The 18,776-nt window shown below is 34.9% G+C and overlaps 1 protein-coding gene across 1 annotated transcript in view; it reads left to right on the top strand.

Moving 5' to 3' along the window:
- Positions 1 to 18,776, top strand: part of LOC128690133 (uncharacterized) — a 321,351-nt gene that overhangs the window by 199,385 nt on the left and 103,190 nt on the right. Inside the window, exon 2 of the mRNA XM_070082719.1 lies at positions 12,860 to 12,960. Coding sequence (XP_069938820.1) covers positions 12,863 to 12,960 — 98 coding nt within the window. The 5' untranslated portion in view covers positions 12,860 to 12,862. The remainder of the gene's footprint in view (positions 1 to 12,859; positions 12,961 to 18,776) is intronic.

Here is an 18,776-nt window from a genome sequence, read left to right as displayed (position 1 = left end):
ATGATAAGATCGAGGATTTATGATAAGATCGAGGATTTATAATAGGATTGAGGCTTTATGATATGATCGAGGATTTATGATAAGATTGAGGATTTATGAAAAGATCGAGGATTTGTGAAAGGCTAGCAGATTTAAATGAAATAAAATTTAAGAGAGTAGCTTAAAAAAAGGTGAAAAATTTAAAAGTGAATATTCAAGTATGATAGAATCTTTGAGGAAGATAGAATCTTTGAGGAAGATAGAATCTTTGAGGAAGATAGAATCTTTGAGGAAGATAGAATCTTTGAGGAAGATAGAATCTTTGAATATAGAATTTTGGGGAGAGAAGATAAAGTGTTTGAGAGGAGAAGCTTGAAGAGAGACGCTGTGAGGAACTCTGCTGTCAGAGACTTTTATCATTTGTTATCTGTTGCTGTGACAACACCTCTACCCCTCTCTGTCCACCTCAACCCCCTCTTTCCATCCCCTCTCTCCTTCTCAACCCCTCCTTCACCCTCTCTCTGTCCACCTCAACCCCCTCTTTCCGCCCCTCTCTCACTCACCTCCACCCCTTTTTGTCCCCCTTAACCCCTCTTAAGAGGTCTAAGAACTGCAATTCTACATTCTCAACAAGCCTAGGAGTATTAAATTTATACCCACAATGGGCCCAGGAGCTGTATTTCCACACACCCAGCAGTGTGTTGTTAGTTACTGACAGACACAAAATATAAAGAACAAATACCGAATAAATATAGTCACTACACAAAAAAGTTTGAAAAGATTATATATATATATATATATATATATATATATATATATATATATATATATATATATATATATATATATATATATATATATATATATATATATATATATATATATATATATATATATATATATATATATATATATATATATATCGTGCCGAATATGTAAAACTGGTCAATTAGCAAGAACTCATTTAAAATTAAGTCCTTTCTGAAATTTTTTCTTATACGTTTAAAGATAGATTTTTTCATTAATGTTTATGTAAAAAAATTTAATTTTGCTCCAAAAGAATCTTAGAAAACTTACCTAACCTTATTATAATAAGAACAATTTATTTTAGCCTAACCCAACTAAATATATTTTAGATTTGTTTACAATAATTTAATACTAAACAAACACAGTGAAATATATTTTTTTCATTAGGTTCAGAATTATTTTGGCGAAATTATTCCATACACAATTTTTCGGTTGTCCTATATGGCAAGATGAACATTGCTATTTAAGCCAAGATCGCAAGTTCTGCCTATTCGGCACGACATATATATATATATATATATATATATATATATATATATATATATATATATATATATATATATATATATATATATATATATATATATATATATATATATATATATATATATATATATATATATATATATATATATATATATATATATATAACTTGTCAATTAGCAAGAACTCATTTAAAATTAATTCTTTCCTAAAATTTTCATATATACGTTTAAAGATATATTTTTTCAATTATGTTAATGAAAACTGAATAATTTTCTATCAAAAGAACCTTAGAAAACTTACCTAACCTTATTATAACAAGCGCAATTTAATTTAACCTAATCCAACTAAATATATTTTAGATAAGTGTACAATAATTTAATAATAAACAAATGCAATAAAATATATATATTTTTTCGTTAGGTTCAGATTTTTTTTGTGAAATTATTACATACACAAATTTTCGCTTGCCTTATTCGGCAAAATGAGCGTTGCAAAACATTCGCAAACAGGCGATCTTAACAATGTAAGACAAGCCACGGGGGATGGAAATCTTAAGCTCAAGTACTCTCACTCTTCTCAGTGCGTCATTAGGAGCTGTGCAATGTTGCAAAGGTAGCAACAGGAGAAATGAGTGGAATTTTTCTCAGAGGACAGTAGCATGAGTGACTCCCACCAGTGTCTCTCTGAAATACGAGAGCCACAGCGTAATGCCACACACCCACGTCCCTCCACACCCCACCCTCTATTGGGTCGGATGGGGTGGGCCTCTAAGTTTGCGGATACCAGGACGTAAGAAACCAGAAGATTTAATAGCCAGCCCTAAGCTTCTCCTAATCTCTGAGAACAGCTTATGTGACAGACTAGTTTAGGTTACAATCGAAGATAATACACAAACAGAATGCATCTATTATGTGTAACTTTCTAATTAATAAACTAGAGGGAAAGAATGCGCTCATTTGACAATACTCCATGCCCTGGCCTTCTAGAATATTCCAGGAACACTTGGGAGGGTCTTAGGATATGTTCCCGAATCCTGTCTACCACTATTCTCAGTGTCGATTTTTATGCCTCTATTATTTATGAATCCCTCTAGTATTTAGTTTGTTCTCTACGATAACTTCTGATTTTTTTTAACACCATTAACAGCCTAATACTGTTAACTACTAAACTAATTGCAATATCCCTGCTACAATTATCTATGTGTAATTTTTTTTTGTACCGCTCTATTTAGACAGGTTAGGACATCAATAGGTCATTCTGTTTGCCTCTAGGCAATCCACACATGCGCAACGATATCTGAATGAACCCCTCCCCCCACATGCCTACTTCTGTAATACTAATGCTATATCGATCCAATTGCAGTCAGTGATTGCAACCACTTGGCCTTGTGTATCTGTAACCTTACGATACCTTTATCCTAAGCGTGTTATACATTATGCCGACGTTCACATGTACCTAACATTATATCGACGTTCCCAACGGATTTAACATGATGCTATGTGTTATTTCGATGTTAACAACAGGTGTACCATGATGTTCAGTATGCAGACTCTGGTCAAACGTCACCATAAAATCAGGAGACACCCTGGCGTAATGAACAAGCCTGCGCTTTTGTATAACATTGTTGTTTAAGACTGTGCACAATAGACTCCACTAAATAGCTATCGAGTTTGTAAAGCTCATAATTTAAGTTATATATGGCATCCATATCATGTTTCAAGAGAGAGGACTCGATAATGTTTCTTTCCATGATGGAACTCTTGGGTACAATTATTTGGGCGGCAGCCCACCTCGGTGGGTGATTACAAGAACTGACATGGTTAACGATTGCATTCGACACCTGGCCTGTCCTGAATGAATACTTGTGTTGGGATAATCTGGTTTCTAGAGGCTTACCTGTCTGACCAGTATATGAGAGAGGGCAAAGGGTGCATAAGACCTTGTAAACATAACCCATGTTACTAGGCGGTGTGTTTTTAATCAGTCTCTGTTTCACTGTCCCAGTGATTTTGAAACTAAGGTTTATATTGAACTTTTTTTAGTGCCTCCCGAAGCAGACCAAATTATCATTGTATAGCAAGACCAATACATTCTTCCTGGTAGGCGTTTCCCTAGGTTCAGTCCTGTAGAAAGTCTTCCTAGCTGACAGTAGGGCCTTCTCGACAAAACCCCTGGGGTATCTCAGTTTTGTGGCTAAGTTAAATATCTTATTGATTTCATCTTCTAAATGTTCAGGATTGCAGATGTGCAAAGCTCTCAGGAACATTTTTAAGGAAAACACTCCTTTAAACCCTACATTCACAACTGAAATAATGATGAATGTATGACGACACATTGGTGGTCTTCCTGTAAACTGCAAATTTGAATCTTCTGTCGACACGATGGATTCATATATTGTGAGCTTAATGGAAGGTACTAAACTATTGAATATAGGTAGGAATTCATCAATGTTGTGATCTTTAGGTCAAAGGCAAAAAACATCATTTACATATCTGAAGCATTTACCTTTATTTGGGAGAATGTCTTTAAGGAGTCTAGTCTCACAGAATTCCATAAACAGGTTGCTGAGTAAGGGGCTCAGGGGATTTCTCATGGTCATGCCTTGCTTTTGAGTATAGTATTTGCCTTCAAACACAAACTTGCAATCAGTACAACAAAGTTTAATCAGTTCAGTAATTATATTCGTGGAGTAGGGCAAGGAGTTTTGTAGTTCCTCTTCAAGGTACGTAAGCAAGTCAGGGACAGGGACTCTGGTAAACAGGGATGTGACATCAAAACTCACAAGGGTCTTGTGAAACATTTAATTTTTGGAGCCCCTCAGTAAGGTCAACATTACTTTTAATATGCGCATCCGAGATTCTACTAACCTTGGGAATTAGGAGGTTATATGCTGCTGAGCCTACTGGACTTATAATAGAACGCACTGGGTTCCCTGGTTTATGAGTCTTGATCAACCCATAAAGTGTTTTGAACCTCGCTGACAAGTGTTTAATTAGTTCATCATTTCCCTTCAATAACGTTTTTAGACGTTTATTGAAATGGCTATTGACCTGGTCGGTGGGGTTCCTAACGAGTGGTTCGTAAGTTTCATCGTCACTCAGTGAATGTTCATTTTACCTAAGTATTCAACTTTATCTAAAATAACAAATAAGTCTAATTTATTCCCTCTCGAGAGATGCAAGGTCTGATCGTTACTGAGCTCCTTGTATGATTTAGTGAATCTTAATGGGCAGTTGGGAACCACAGGACGGAGTAAAGTCCCATATATTATCCCTTTACATATTTTAAATGTATCGGGCGCCACGTCACCATGCTTTTCTAGCATGCAAAACGATTTTTCTATGTTTATATAATTAACTAAAGATACATAATTAACTAAATTTAGTTGTTGGTGCGAAGCTAAATCCAAACCCTAGTGCTGCCTGCTGGTCACTACTTAATTCTTTGTTAGACAGGTTCATTACGAACTCCGGATTTGCGTATGTGGTCCAGCCACTCTGTACTTGAAATTACAGTGAAACATATAGGTATTTACAGTGAAACATATAGGTGAACAGTATTTAGATAAGGGTAAAGAGGTTTTTGTTGCATTTATGGATTTGGAAAAGTCATATGACAAGTTGGATAGGTGGGCAATGTGGTAGATGTTGCAGGTGTATGGTATAGGAGGTAGGTTACTGAAAGCAGTGAAGATTTTTACGAGGATAGTGAGGCTCAGGTTAGAGTATGTAAGAGAGAGGGAGATTATTTCCCAGTAAAAGTAGGCCTTAGAAAAGGATGTGTGATTTCACCGTGGTTGTTCAATACATTTATAGAGGGGACTGTAAGAGAAGTGAATGCGAGGGTCTTAGCAAGAGGTGTGGAGTTAAAAGATAAAGAATCAAACACAAAGTGGAAGTTGTCACAGTTGCTTTTTGTTGATGACACGGTGCTTTTGGGAGATTCTGAAAAGAAGTTGCAGAGGTTGGTGGATGAATTTGGTAGGGTATGTAAAAGAAGAAAATTAAAAGTGAATATAGGAAAGAGTAAAGTTATGAGGATAACAAAAAGATTAGGTGACGAAAGATTGGATATCAGATTAGAGGGAGAGAGTATGGAGGAGGTGAATATATTCATATATTTAGGAGTGGACGTGTCAGCAGATGAATCTATATAGGATGAGGTGAATTACAGAATTGATGAGGAGAAAAGGGTGAGTGGTGCACTTCGGAGTCTTTCCGTGGAAGCAAAGAGGGGAATGTATGAGAGTATAGTTGTACCAACACTCTTGTATGGGTGTGAAGCATGGGGGATGAATGTTGCAACGAGGAGAAGGCTGGAGGCAGTGGAGATGTCATGTCTGAGGGCAATGTGTGGTGTGAATATAATGTAGAGAATTCGTTGTTTGGAAATTAGGAGAAGGTGTGGGATTACCAAAACTATTGTCCAGAGGGCTGAGGAGGGGTTGTTGAGGTGCTTCGGACATGTAGAGAGAATGGAACAAAACAGAATGACTTCGAGAGTGTATAAATCTGTAGTGGAGGGAAGGCAGGGTAGGGGTCGGCCTTAAGAAGTTTTGGAGAGAGGGGGTAAAGTAGGTTTTGTGTGTGAGGGGCTTGGACTTCCAGCAAGCGTGCGTGAGCGTATTTGACAGGAGTGAATGGAGACAAATGGTTTTTAATACTTGACGTGCTGTTGGAGTGTGAGCAAAGTAACATTTATGAAGGGATTCAGGGAAACCGACAGGCCGGACTTGAGTCCTGGAGATGAGAAGTACAGTGTCTGCACTCTGAAGGAGGGGTGTTAATGTTGGAGTTTTATAACTGTAGTGTAAAGCACCCCTCTGGCAAGACAGTGATGGAGTGAATGATGATGAAAGTTTTTCTTTTTTCGGGCCACCCTGCCTTGGTGGGAATCGGCCGATGTGTTAAAAAAATCCGTACCTACTCTCTGCCTTTTTGCTTGACGCTTATAGTACCCTGAAGAATCATCTCTTGCCAATGCCCAGCAATAGTCTGCAAGCATTCTTGGGCCCCATTTGCCCTGATACCATTTTTCCATGGTTGAAATATCTTGGTAAAACCTTTCACCATGTTCGTCACTACCTGCCCCACAGTTCGCTGGAAAAAAAAGTCTAAATGTGAGTCAAAAAATGGATTTTAAGTGATATGTTACATCCCATGTTCTTGTAAGCCTTGATGAGGTTTTGCATCAATTATTCATATTTGCCTTCCCTTCTGTTTCCGAGAAATCCCTTCGCCACTAACTTGAATGATTCCCAAGCAGCTTTCTCCTTCCCATGAAGGTCTGATTCACAGCCACCATATTTAAGAAACTCTCGAATCTGATGGCCATTTAAAGACTCCCTCTCTTAACTTAGAGTCGCTCAGTGAGGGGAATTTTGATGTTAATACTTGAATCTCTGACCGGATTTGTCCATAGCTTTTACAAAGCTTCTCATGAGCCTCAGTTTTATGTGTAAGGGTGGTAGCAAAATTTTACTGGGTTCAATGAGAGGTGGATGTTGAACATTGTTCATCCCAGGCTTCAATGATTGACGAGGTGGCCAGTCTCTCCTGATGTAGTGGGAACCTCTTGCATGGCTGTCCCATTCACATAGAAGCAGCAGTACTTTGTGTATCCGCCCTGCAAGCCCATCATAAGAACAACAACCTCTAAGTCACTACAGAGTTGCCATTGATGTTCATCATATTTCATGCACTGGAACATATGCTTTATATTCTCATAAGTTTCTTTCATATGTGGTGCATAGCCAACAGGAACTGATGACGTTATGCAGCAAGACACCTTTCAGACTCGTTTTTAATGAATCTATGAACAGCCTCCAGTGACTGGGATCGTAATCGATGCCAAGTGCTTCCATCAGACCATTAATATTGTTGTAGCCCATTAAATCACCTTCCATTACAAATAAATCATTGAACTGCTGATGATGGTCACGAAATTTTGAAATAGCTTGCTCAGTGAACATTAATTATAAGTTTAAAAAGTGTTTGCCTAAGAAAATCACCTACCTTTCACCTTAAAATATAAACTTGCACATCATAACCACTTTCCATGACTGCTGGAACAATAATAAAGGTCAGTGAGACTGTGAGTGTAGGTCTATATTGAAAAGTAGAGTTAACAAGCAATTTTAACCAGTGACCTAAAATTAGTTGGAAAATGCTACTCTGGTCTCGGAAGCATTTTGGTTGTTGACCAGTGTTATTTAACTTCCTCTCATGCATACGTTCATTGTTCTCCCTAACTCTTCTAAGCTCACTATATATATATAATAAAGCCATTTTTCCTGTTGCTACTTTTGCAACATTGCACAGCTCATGATGACACACTGAGAAATGTGAAAGTACTTGAGCTTAAGATTTCCATTACCATATATATATATATATATATATATATATATATATATATATATATATATATATATATATATTATATATATATATATATATATATATATATATATATATCTATATATATATATATATATGTATATATATATATATATGTATATATATATATATACATATATATATATATATACATATATATATATATATATACATATATATATATACATACATATATATATATACATACATATATATATATATATATATATATATATATATGAATATATATATATATATATATATATATATATATATATATATATATACATATATTATTATTTTTATTATCACACTGGCCGATTCCCACCAAGGCAGGGTGGCCCGAAAAAGAAAAACTTTCACCATCATTCACTCCATCACTGTCTTGCCAGAAGGGTGCTTTACACTACAGTTTTTAAACTGCAACATTAACACCCCTCCTTCAGAGTGCAGGCACTGTACTTCCCATCTCCAGGACTCAAGTCCGGCCTGCCGGTTTCCCTGAACCCTTTCATAAATGTTACTTTGCTCACACTCCAACAGCACGTCAAGTATTAAAAACCATTTGTCTCCATTCACTCCTATCAAACACGGTCACGCATGCCTGCTGGAAGTCCAAGCCCCTCGCACACAAAACCTCCTTTTCCCCCTCCTTCCAACCTTTTCTAGGCCGACCCCTACCCCGCCTTCCTTCCACTACAGACTGACACACTCTTGAAGTCATTCTGTTTCGCTCCATTCTCTCTACATGTCCGAACCACCTCAACAACCCTTCTTCAGCCCTCTGGACAACAGTTTTGGTAATCCCGCACCTCCTCCTAACTTCCAAACAACGAATTCTCTGCATTATATTCACACCACACATTGCCCTCAGACATGACATCTCCACTGCCTCCAGCCTTCTCCTCGCTGCAACATTCATCACCCATGCTTCACACCCATATAAGAGCGTTGGTAAAACTATACTCTCATACATTCCCCTCTTTGCCTCCAAGGACAAAGTTCTTTGTCTCCACAGACTCCTAAGTACACCACTCACTTTTTTTCCCTCATCAATTCTATGATTCACCTCATCTTTCATAGACCCATCCGCTGACACGTCCACTCCCAAATATCTGAATACATTCACCTCCTCCATACTCTCTCCCTCCAATCTGATATCCAATCTTTCATCACCTAATCTTTTTGTTATCCTCATAACCTTACTCTTTCCTGTATTCACTTTTAATTTTCTTCTTTTGCATACCCTACCAAATTCATCCACCAATCTCTGCAACTTCTCTTCAGAATCTCCCAAGAGCACAGTGTCATCAGCAAAGAGCAACTGTGACAACTCCCACTTTATGTGTGATTCTCTATCTTTTAACTCCACGCCTCTTGCCAAGACCCTCGCATTTACTTCTCTTACAACCCCATCTATAAATATATTAAACAACCACGGTGACACACATATATATATATATATATATATATATATATATATATATATATATATATATATATATATATATATATATATATATATATATATATATATATATATATATATATATATATATATATGCAATAAGATCACAGTAAACAGGTGATTTCAGAATATGCAAAACAACCACTCTGAAAGAATAGAGAAATTCCAAGCGCTTTCGTGACTACTCACATTATCAAGGAACTATGAAAGTAAAGCATCCAAGGAAGCTATATAAGGGGTCTGGCCAGCACCTCACTATCAGATCCCACAACGGTTAAGCACCTGACGCGCGCCGACCCAACTTGGATAGGTCCTTTGCACAACTCACCCACAAACTATTCTATCCAAGAAAATTTAAAAATTATTATTTGTCCAGTGTATTATTAAATTCTTCCCAAATTCTATTAATTATAAATGGATCTAATTTATATAAACCAAAGGAAATATTCATATTATTGTCAAAACTGCTTTTTATGAAACAAGATTCAATTATATTCCTGTCGACCATGGACTTGCTTGATACTACTTTCTCAACTTTTTGAAAATTAATTGGATGGTTAAAATCTCTTACATGAATAAATAGAGCATTGGAATCTTGTCCAGTTCTAATGCTATATTTATGTTGTTTTAATCTTAGTTCGTTATTTTTACCAGTTTGACCGTAATAAACTTTATCGCAAATTTTACAAGGAATCTTATAGACACATCCATCAGCATTTTGGGGGGAATTCTTTATCAAAAGTTTTTTTACTGTATCAAGATTTTTGAATACAACTTTAATATTAAAAGTCTTAAGAAGAGAAGGCATATCAACCAAGTTTTCATGGTAAGGGAGAACCAACATGTTTTTAGTTGAATAAAGCTGGTTGTCCCTTTTTGGATTGTAAAAAGTATTTCTAGCAACTTTAAAAGATTTATCAATTACATTTCTTGGGTATTTTAAATCATTACCTATTTCATAAATTTTGGATATTTCCTCATCTATGAACTCAGGACTACAAATTCGTAAAGCTCTGAAAAACATTGATGAGAAAACAGACAGTTTGACTCTATCTTGATGCGAGGAATAATAGTGGACATAGGAACAGTTATTTGTAGGTTTTCTGTAAATTTTAAATTTGAATTCATTATTCCCCTTAATAATTGTTTACGAAAGTTCCTGTTGATGATTTATTAAGTTTCTTATCTGAAGAACTCGTTAACTATGTTTTACCATTGCCAGTTCCTACTATCATTAAACTTATTAAACTTTGCATTGTTGATGCAAAATTTGTATTTAATGATAAGTTTTACACTCAGAAGTTTGGTATGGCAATGGGAAATCCTCTTTCACCTGTTCTTAGTAACCTATACATGGAATTTTTTGAAACAAGGTTGCTTAAGACAATCCTCCCTAATAGAGCTAAATGGTTCAGATATGTTGATGATATTTTATGTCTTATGCCCAAAAATGTAGATATACACCATTTCCTTGAAAAATTAAATAGCTTAGCCCATTCTATAAACTTTACTGTTGAGTTTGAAGAAAATAACTCATTGCCTTTTCTAGATGTTTTAATTATTAAGGGTAATAATGAATTCAAATTTAAAATTTACAGAAAACCTACAAATAACTGTTCCTATGTCCACTATTATTCCTCGCATCAAGATAGAGCCAAACTGTCTGTTTTCTCATCAATGTTTTTGAGAGCTTTACGAATTTGTAGTCCTGAGTTCAAAGATGAGGAAATATCCAAAATTTATGAAATAGGTAATGATTTAAAATACCCAAGAAATGTAATTGATAAATCTTTTAAAGTTGCTAGAAATACTTTTTACAATCCAAAAAGGGACAACCAGCCTTATTCAACTAAAAATATGTTGGTTCTCCCTTACCATGAAAACTTGGTTGATATGCCTTCTCTTCTTAAGACTTTTAATATTAAAGTTGTATTCAAAAATCTTGATACAGTAAAAAAACTTTTGATAAAGAATTCCCCCCAAAATGCTGATGGATGTGTCTATAAGATTCCTTGTAAAATTTGCGATAAAGTTTATTACGGTCAAACTGGTAAAAATCTCGAACTAAGATTAAAACAACATAAATGTAGCATTAGAACTGGACAAGATTCCAATGCTCTATTTATTCATGTAAGAGATTTTAACCATCCAATTGATTTTCAAAACGTTGAGAAAGTAGTATCAAGCAAGTCCATGGTCGACAGGAATATAATTGAATCTTGTTCCATAAAAAGCAGTTTTGACAATAATATGAATATTTCCTTTGGTTTATATAAATTAGATCCATTTATAATTAATAGAATTTGGGAAGAATTTAATAATACACTGGACAAATAATAATTTTTAAATTTTATTGGGTAGAATAGTTTGTCAGGTGTTTAACCGTTGTGGGATCTGATAGTGAGGTGCTGGCCAGACCCCTTATATAGCTTCCTTGGATGCTTTACTTTCATAGTTCCTTGATAATGTGAGTAGTCAGGAAAGCGCTTGGAATTTCTCTATTCTTTCAGAGTGGTTGTTTTGCATATATATATATATATATATATATATATATATATATATATATATATATATATATATATATATATATATATATATATATATATATATATATATATATATATATATATATGACATATATATATATATATATATATATATATATATATATATATATATATATATATATATATATATATATATATATATATATATATATATATATATATATATGACATATATATATATATATATATATATATATATATATATATATATATATATATATATATGTATGTATATATATATATATATATATATATGTATATGACATTATATATATATATATATATATATATATATATATATATATATATATATATATATATGTATATGACATTTTATATATATATATATATATATATATATATATATATATATATATATATATATATATATATATATATATATATATATATATATATATATATATATATATATACATATATATATATATATATATATATATATATATATATATATATATATATATACATATATATATATATATATATATATATATATATATATATATATATATATATATATATACATATATATATATATATATATATATATATATATATATATATATATATATATATATATATATATATATATATATATATATATATATATATATATATATATATGTCACCGTGGTTGTTTAATATAGTTATAGATGGGGTTGTAAGAGAAGTAAATGCGAGGGTCTTGGCAAGAGGCGTGGAGTTAAAAGATAAAGAATCACACATAAAGTGGGAGTTGTCACAGTTGCTCTTTGCTGATGACACTGTGCTCTTGGGAGATTCTGAAGAGAAGTAGCAGAGATTGGTGGACGAATATATATATATATATATATATATATATATATATATATATATATATATATATATATATATATATATATATATATATATATATACATATATATATATATATATATACAAACTCACTCATTACCACCACAACTTCCGTCAACAAAATAACAAAATACGACTCCCCACTCTCAACACCACCCACTCAACACCACTCACCCAACACCACCACGGCCCCCTCAACACTACCTACTCAACACCACCAAGGCCCCCTCAACACCACTCAACATCACCAGCACTTCAAGGTCAGCCTCCAGGTACAGCACTCTCTCTTTCTCTCCTCACAGAAGATGGCCGCAACTGCTCGAATGTGTCTGGGATTGCCGATGGTGGTGCTGCTGGTCTCCCTGGCTTGCCTTGTCGCCCAGTCGCATGCCGTTGACTGCCGGTAAGTCCTTCAATTAAGCTCTTGCATTGAAGACATTCTATCCTAGAATTACAGTAGGGTCCAGACGCTCCTCTGGTGAGTCCTTCACTGACGCTCCTCCTCAGCGTCAGCCTTCAAGACATTCTTGCTGTTCTTTGGTGTATAACGCATTAGCGGGTCGACGTTCTACCAAATTCTGGTGCTCAAAGACTATACGGAATTTCAGCAGGCTTTGGATTCCAGAAATTCCTAAAGCTGCGGTAACATGCAGAGCTTTAGATCCCAGTGCTTTTGGAAGTCTTACAGCTTTAGAAGCTATTTTAGCTTTTGATCCTAGTGCTTTAGATCATAAATGTGTAAAACGTCCTAGAAGTTTACGTCACAGTATTTATGAAAGTCCTAGAATTTTAAAATGTTCTAAAACTTTATTAAGCTTTTTAGAGCTTTCTAAATTCCTTAGAAATAAAACAATTCTTAAAGCTTTAGAAATTCTCGAAGTTTATGTAGTTCTTGGAGCCTTAGATTTACCAAAACTTTGAGTACATATCAAAGCTTTGACATGTGCAGTATGTCAGACAGATGAGAGGTCATAAAGCTTTAACAGTGCTATAGAGCTCCAGCAGCTCTTAGAACTTCTACAGTCCTTATATTTCCACTTGGTTTTGGAATGCTAGTTTTGATAGATTTAAAACTAGTAGAACCCAGCAGCAGTTAGGATAGTAATCTCTAGTGTCTCTTGGAAGTGCAGCAGGCCTGTTGGCCCATGTAAGGCAGGTCCTTTACAATTCCATCCCAAATATTTTGTTAGTGGGATGGATTGTAAAGGACTTGCCTAGTATAGGCCAACAGGCCTACTGCAGTGTTCCTCCTTTCCTATGTTCTTATGCAATCAGCATCAGAGCTACACCAGGTTTTGGATCCCATGTAAGACCTCTTCCTTCATGCCTGAATCACCTTCCTTCACGCTTGGATCACCTCTTCCTTCAAGTCTGGGTCACCTCTTCCTTCACGCTAGGATCATCTCTTCTTTCAAGCCTGAATCATCTCTACCTTCACGTCTGAATCACCTCTTCCCCCACGCCTGGATCACGTCTACCTTCACGCCAGGATCACCTCTTTTTTCACGCATGGATCACCTCCTCCGGAAACCTAGCTGGCCCCTCCACACAATGGTTTCTACCTTCTATGACTGGCTCACCTCTCCACCCACGCAGTAGTCACTCCTCCCCCACACTCAGCTCCCCCATTCACTAAAGTCTGGTTCACCCCTACAGCATGTCAGATAGTGTCTATAATACACCAGCTCATAGGCTATACACCAACTGGGTGGAGGCAACTGTGAATAATAATCTAGTCAAAGTGAACATCCCCATTATAGGGGATGTAACATCCTTCAATGCTCAATACCAACTATAAGGATGTTACATACTCCCGCCACTAAGAAGAACAATTAGACTCCACTCCTCCTTAAAAGAACAGTACAAGAAACTTGCCTCGCGTGGCCTTGCTGCCCAGTGAACGCAATGCTTGCATTGACAGATCAGATCAGTACAGTACAGCTACTGTACAGTTCAGCAGCAACTTGCAAGGTATACATAAGTAAGAACTGTATAATGACTAGTAGTATCTGACTAAATAACAGGCTCAGTTCAACACTAACAGAGTTAGCTACATTGAAACTCACCAAAATAACACAGGAGAGGTAATCTTCCGTGACTAACTCTGCTCTTCAAGTACTTGATAATCCTACTTACAAAACAAATACAAGGAGCTTCCATAATAATGGACATTAAAAATGCCCTGAACAGTGCTCTGGACAAAGGCTATCGTACTTCATTTGTCTGCATATTTTCCCACATAGGGATCAGCTATCATGATAACACTGATAATGACAGGCCGGTGGTGGAACTATCAGCTCTGGTAGACAAGAAAGATACTTAAATACTCAGAGTATTGGTATCAACCATGATGACCAGCTCAGGTCAGAAAGCTATATGTATGGGCAGCGCAAAACGTCCACAAGGTCGTAATGATATGGTGACTACTGGATTCATGTTGGGATATCGTCACCGGTGACGGATGTGTGCAACCGCAGATGAACCTCCCTTCGCTGTTGGTCTACATGTAAGTTCTGTGAAAAAGAGAAGACACATGACCTTACCATTATATAACTATGTGTCCAGCTGTCGGGATGTGTTATGTATATGTATATATATATATATATATATATATATATATATATATATATATATATATATATATATATATATATATATATACATATATATATATATACATATATATACATATATATATATATATATATGTATATATATGTATATATATATATATGTATATATATATATATATATATATATATATATATATATATATATATATATATATATATATATATATATATATACATATGTCGTGCCGAATATGTAAAACTGGTCAATTAGCAAGAACTCATTTAAAATTATGTCCTTTCTGAAATTTTCTCTTGTACGTTTAAAGTTTTTTTTTTTTTTTTCATTGATGTTGATGTAAAAATTTATAATTTTGCACCACAAGAATCTTAGAAAACTTACCTAACCTTATTATAACAAGAACAATTTATTTTAGCCTAACCCAACTAAATATATTTTAGATTTGTTTACAATAACTTAATACTAAACAAACACAGTGAAATACATTTTTTTCGTTAGGTTTAGAATGATTTTGGCGAAATTATTGCATACACAAATTTTCGCTTGTCCTATATGGCAAGATTAACGTTGCTATTTAAGCCAACATGGCAAGTTCTGCCTATTCGGCACGACGTATATATATGTGAACAGTATTTAGATAAAGGTAGGGAAGTTTTTATTGCAATTATGGATTAAGAAAAGGCATATGATAGAGTGGATAGGGGAGCAATGTGGCAGATGTTGCAAGTATATGGAATAGGTGGTAAGTTACTAAATGCTGTAAAGAGCTTTTATGAGGATAGTGAGGCTCAGGTTAGGGTGTGTAGAAGAGAGGGAGACTACTTCCCGGTAAAAGTAGGTCTTAGACAGGGATGTGTAATGTCACCATGGTTGTTTAATATATTTATAGATGGGGTTGTAAAAGAAGTAAATGCTAGGGTGTTCGGGAGAGGGATGGGATTAAATTATGGGGAATTAAATACAAAATGGGAATTGACACAGTTACTTTTTGCTGATGATACTGTGCTTATGGGGGATTCTAAAGAAAAATTGCAAAGGTTAGTGGATGAGTTTGGGAGTGTGTGTAAAGGTAGAAAGTTGAAAGTGAACATAGAAAAGAGTAAGGTGATGAGGGTATCAAATGATTTAGATCAAGAAAAATTGGATATCAAATTTGGGAGGAGGAGTATGGAAGAAGTGAATGTTTTCAGATACTTAGGGGTTGACGCGTCGGCGGATGGATTTATGAAGGATGAGGTTAATCATAGAATTGATGAGAGGAAAAAGATGAGTGGTGCGCGTTGAGGTATATGTGGAGACAAAAAATGTTATCTATGGAGGCAAAGAAGGGAATGTATGAAAGTATAGTAGAACCAACATTCTTATATGGGAGTGAAGCTTGGGTTGTGAATGCAGCAGCGAGGAGGCGGTTGGAGGCAGTGTAGATGTCCTGTCTAAGGGCAATGTGTGGTGTAAATATTATGCAGAAAATTCGGAGTGTGGAAATTAGGAGAAGGTGTGGAGTTAAAAGTATTAGTCAGAGGGCTGAAGAGGGGTTGTTGAGGTGGTTCGGTCATTTAGAGAGAATGGATCAAAGTAGAATGACATGGCGAGCACTTAAATCTGTAGGGAAAGGAAGGCGGGGTAGGGGTCGTCCTCGAAAAGGTTGGAAGGAAGGGGTAAGGGAGGTTTTGTGGGAGAGGGGCTTAGACTTCCAGCAGGCGTGCATGAGCGTGTTCGATAGGAGTGAATGGAGACGAATGGTATTTGGGACTTGACGATCTGTTGGAGTGTGAGCAGGGTAATATTTATTGAAGGGATTCAAGGAAACCGGTTATTTTTATATAGCCGGACTTGAGACCTGGAAATGGGAAGTACAATGCCTGCAATCTAAAGTAGGAGTCTGGGATATTGGCAGTTTGGAGGGATATGTTGTGTATCTTTATACGTATATACTTCTAAACTGTTGTGTTCTGAGCACCTCTGCAAAAACAGTGATTATGTGTGAGTGTGGTGAAAGTGATGAATGATGATGAAAGTATTTTCTTTTTTGGGATTTTCTTTTTGTTTTTGTTTTTTGGGTCCCCCTGCCTCGGTGGGAGACAGCCGACTTGTTAAATATATATATATATATATATATATATATATATATATATATATATATATATATATATATATATATATATATATATATATGTCGTGCCGAATAGGCAGAACTTGCGATCTTGGCTTAAATAGCAACGCTCATCTTGTCATATAGGACAAGCGAAAATTTGTGTATGCAATAATTTCGCCAAAATCATTCTGAACCTAACGATAAAAATATATTTCACTGTGTTTGTTTAGTATTAAATTATTGTAAACAAATTTAAAATATATTTAGTTGGGTTAGGCTAAAATAAATTGTTCTTGTTATAAGTTTTCTAAGATTCTTTTGGTGCAAAATTAAAAATTTTTACATTAACATTAACGAAAAAAATATATCTTTAAACGTATTAGAGAAAATTTTAGAAATGACTTAATTTTAAATGAGTTCTTGCTAATTGACCAGTTTTACATATTCGGCACGACATATATATATATATATATATATATATATATATATATATATATATATATATATATATATATATATATATATATATATATATATATATATTACAAAAGTTCCTCATCTTAACTTTAGTAATATATAAGGGAGAAGGGGTTACTAGCCCATTGCTCCCGGCATTTTAGTCACCTCCTACGACACGCGTGGCTTACGGAGGAAGAATTCTGTTCCACTTCCCCATGGAGATAAGAGGAAATAAACAAGAACAAGAACTAGTAAAAAAGAAAACCGAGAGGAGTGTGTATACGCATATGTTTGTACATGCATGTGTAGTGTAACCAAAGTGTAAGTAGACGTAACACGAAGTACCTGAAATCACCCTCTCTCTCTCTCTCTCTCTCTCTCTAAATATATATATATATATATATATATATATATATATATATATATATATATATATATATATATATATATATATATATAATATATATATATATATAGTGAATCTTTCCTCCGTAAGCCATGCGTGTCGTATGAGGCGACTAAAATGCCGGGAGCAATGGGCTAGTAACCCCTTCTCCTGTATACATTTACTAAAAAAGAGAAGAAGAAAAACTTTATAAAACTGGGTTGTTTAAATGTGCGTGGATGTAGTGCGGATGACAAGAAACAGATGATTGCTGATGTTATGAATGAAAAGAAGTTGGATGTCCTGGCTCTAAGCGAAACAAAGCTGAAGGGGGTAGGAGAGTTTCAGTGGGGGGAAATAAATGGGATTAAATCTGGAGTATCTGAGAGAGTTAGAGCAAAGGAAGGGGTAGCAGTAATGTTAAATGATCAGTTATGGAAGGAGAAAAGAGAATATGAATGTGTAAATTCGAGAATTATGTGGATTAAAGTAAAGGTTGGATGCGAGAAGTGGGTCATAATAAGCGTGTATGCACCTGGAGAAGAGAGGAATGCAGAGGAGAGAGAGAGATTTTGGGAGATGTTAAGTGAATGTATAGGAGCCTTTGAACCAAGTGAGAGAGTAATTGTGGTAGGGGACCTGAATGCTAAAGTAGGAGAAACTTTTAGAGAGGGTGTGGTAGGTAAGT

The sequence above is a fragment of the Cherax quadricarinatus genome, chromosome 7, assembly GCF_038502225.1.
Source record: "Cherax quadricarinatus isolate ZL_2023a chromosome 7, ASM3850222v1, whole genome shotgun sequence".
Lineage (NCBI taxonomy): Eukaryota > Metazoa > Arthropoda > Malacostraca > Decapoda > Parastacidae > Cherax > Cherax quadricarinatus.
The sequence above is the reverse complement of the archived record's forward strand: the minus strand, read 5'-3'. Positions and strand labels throughout refer to the sequence as shown.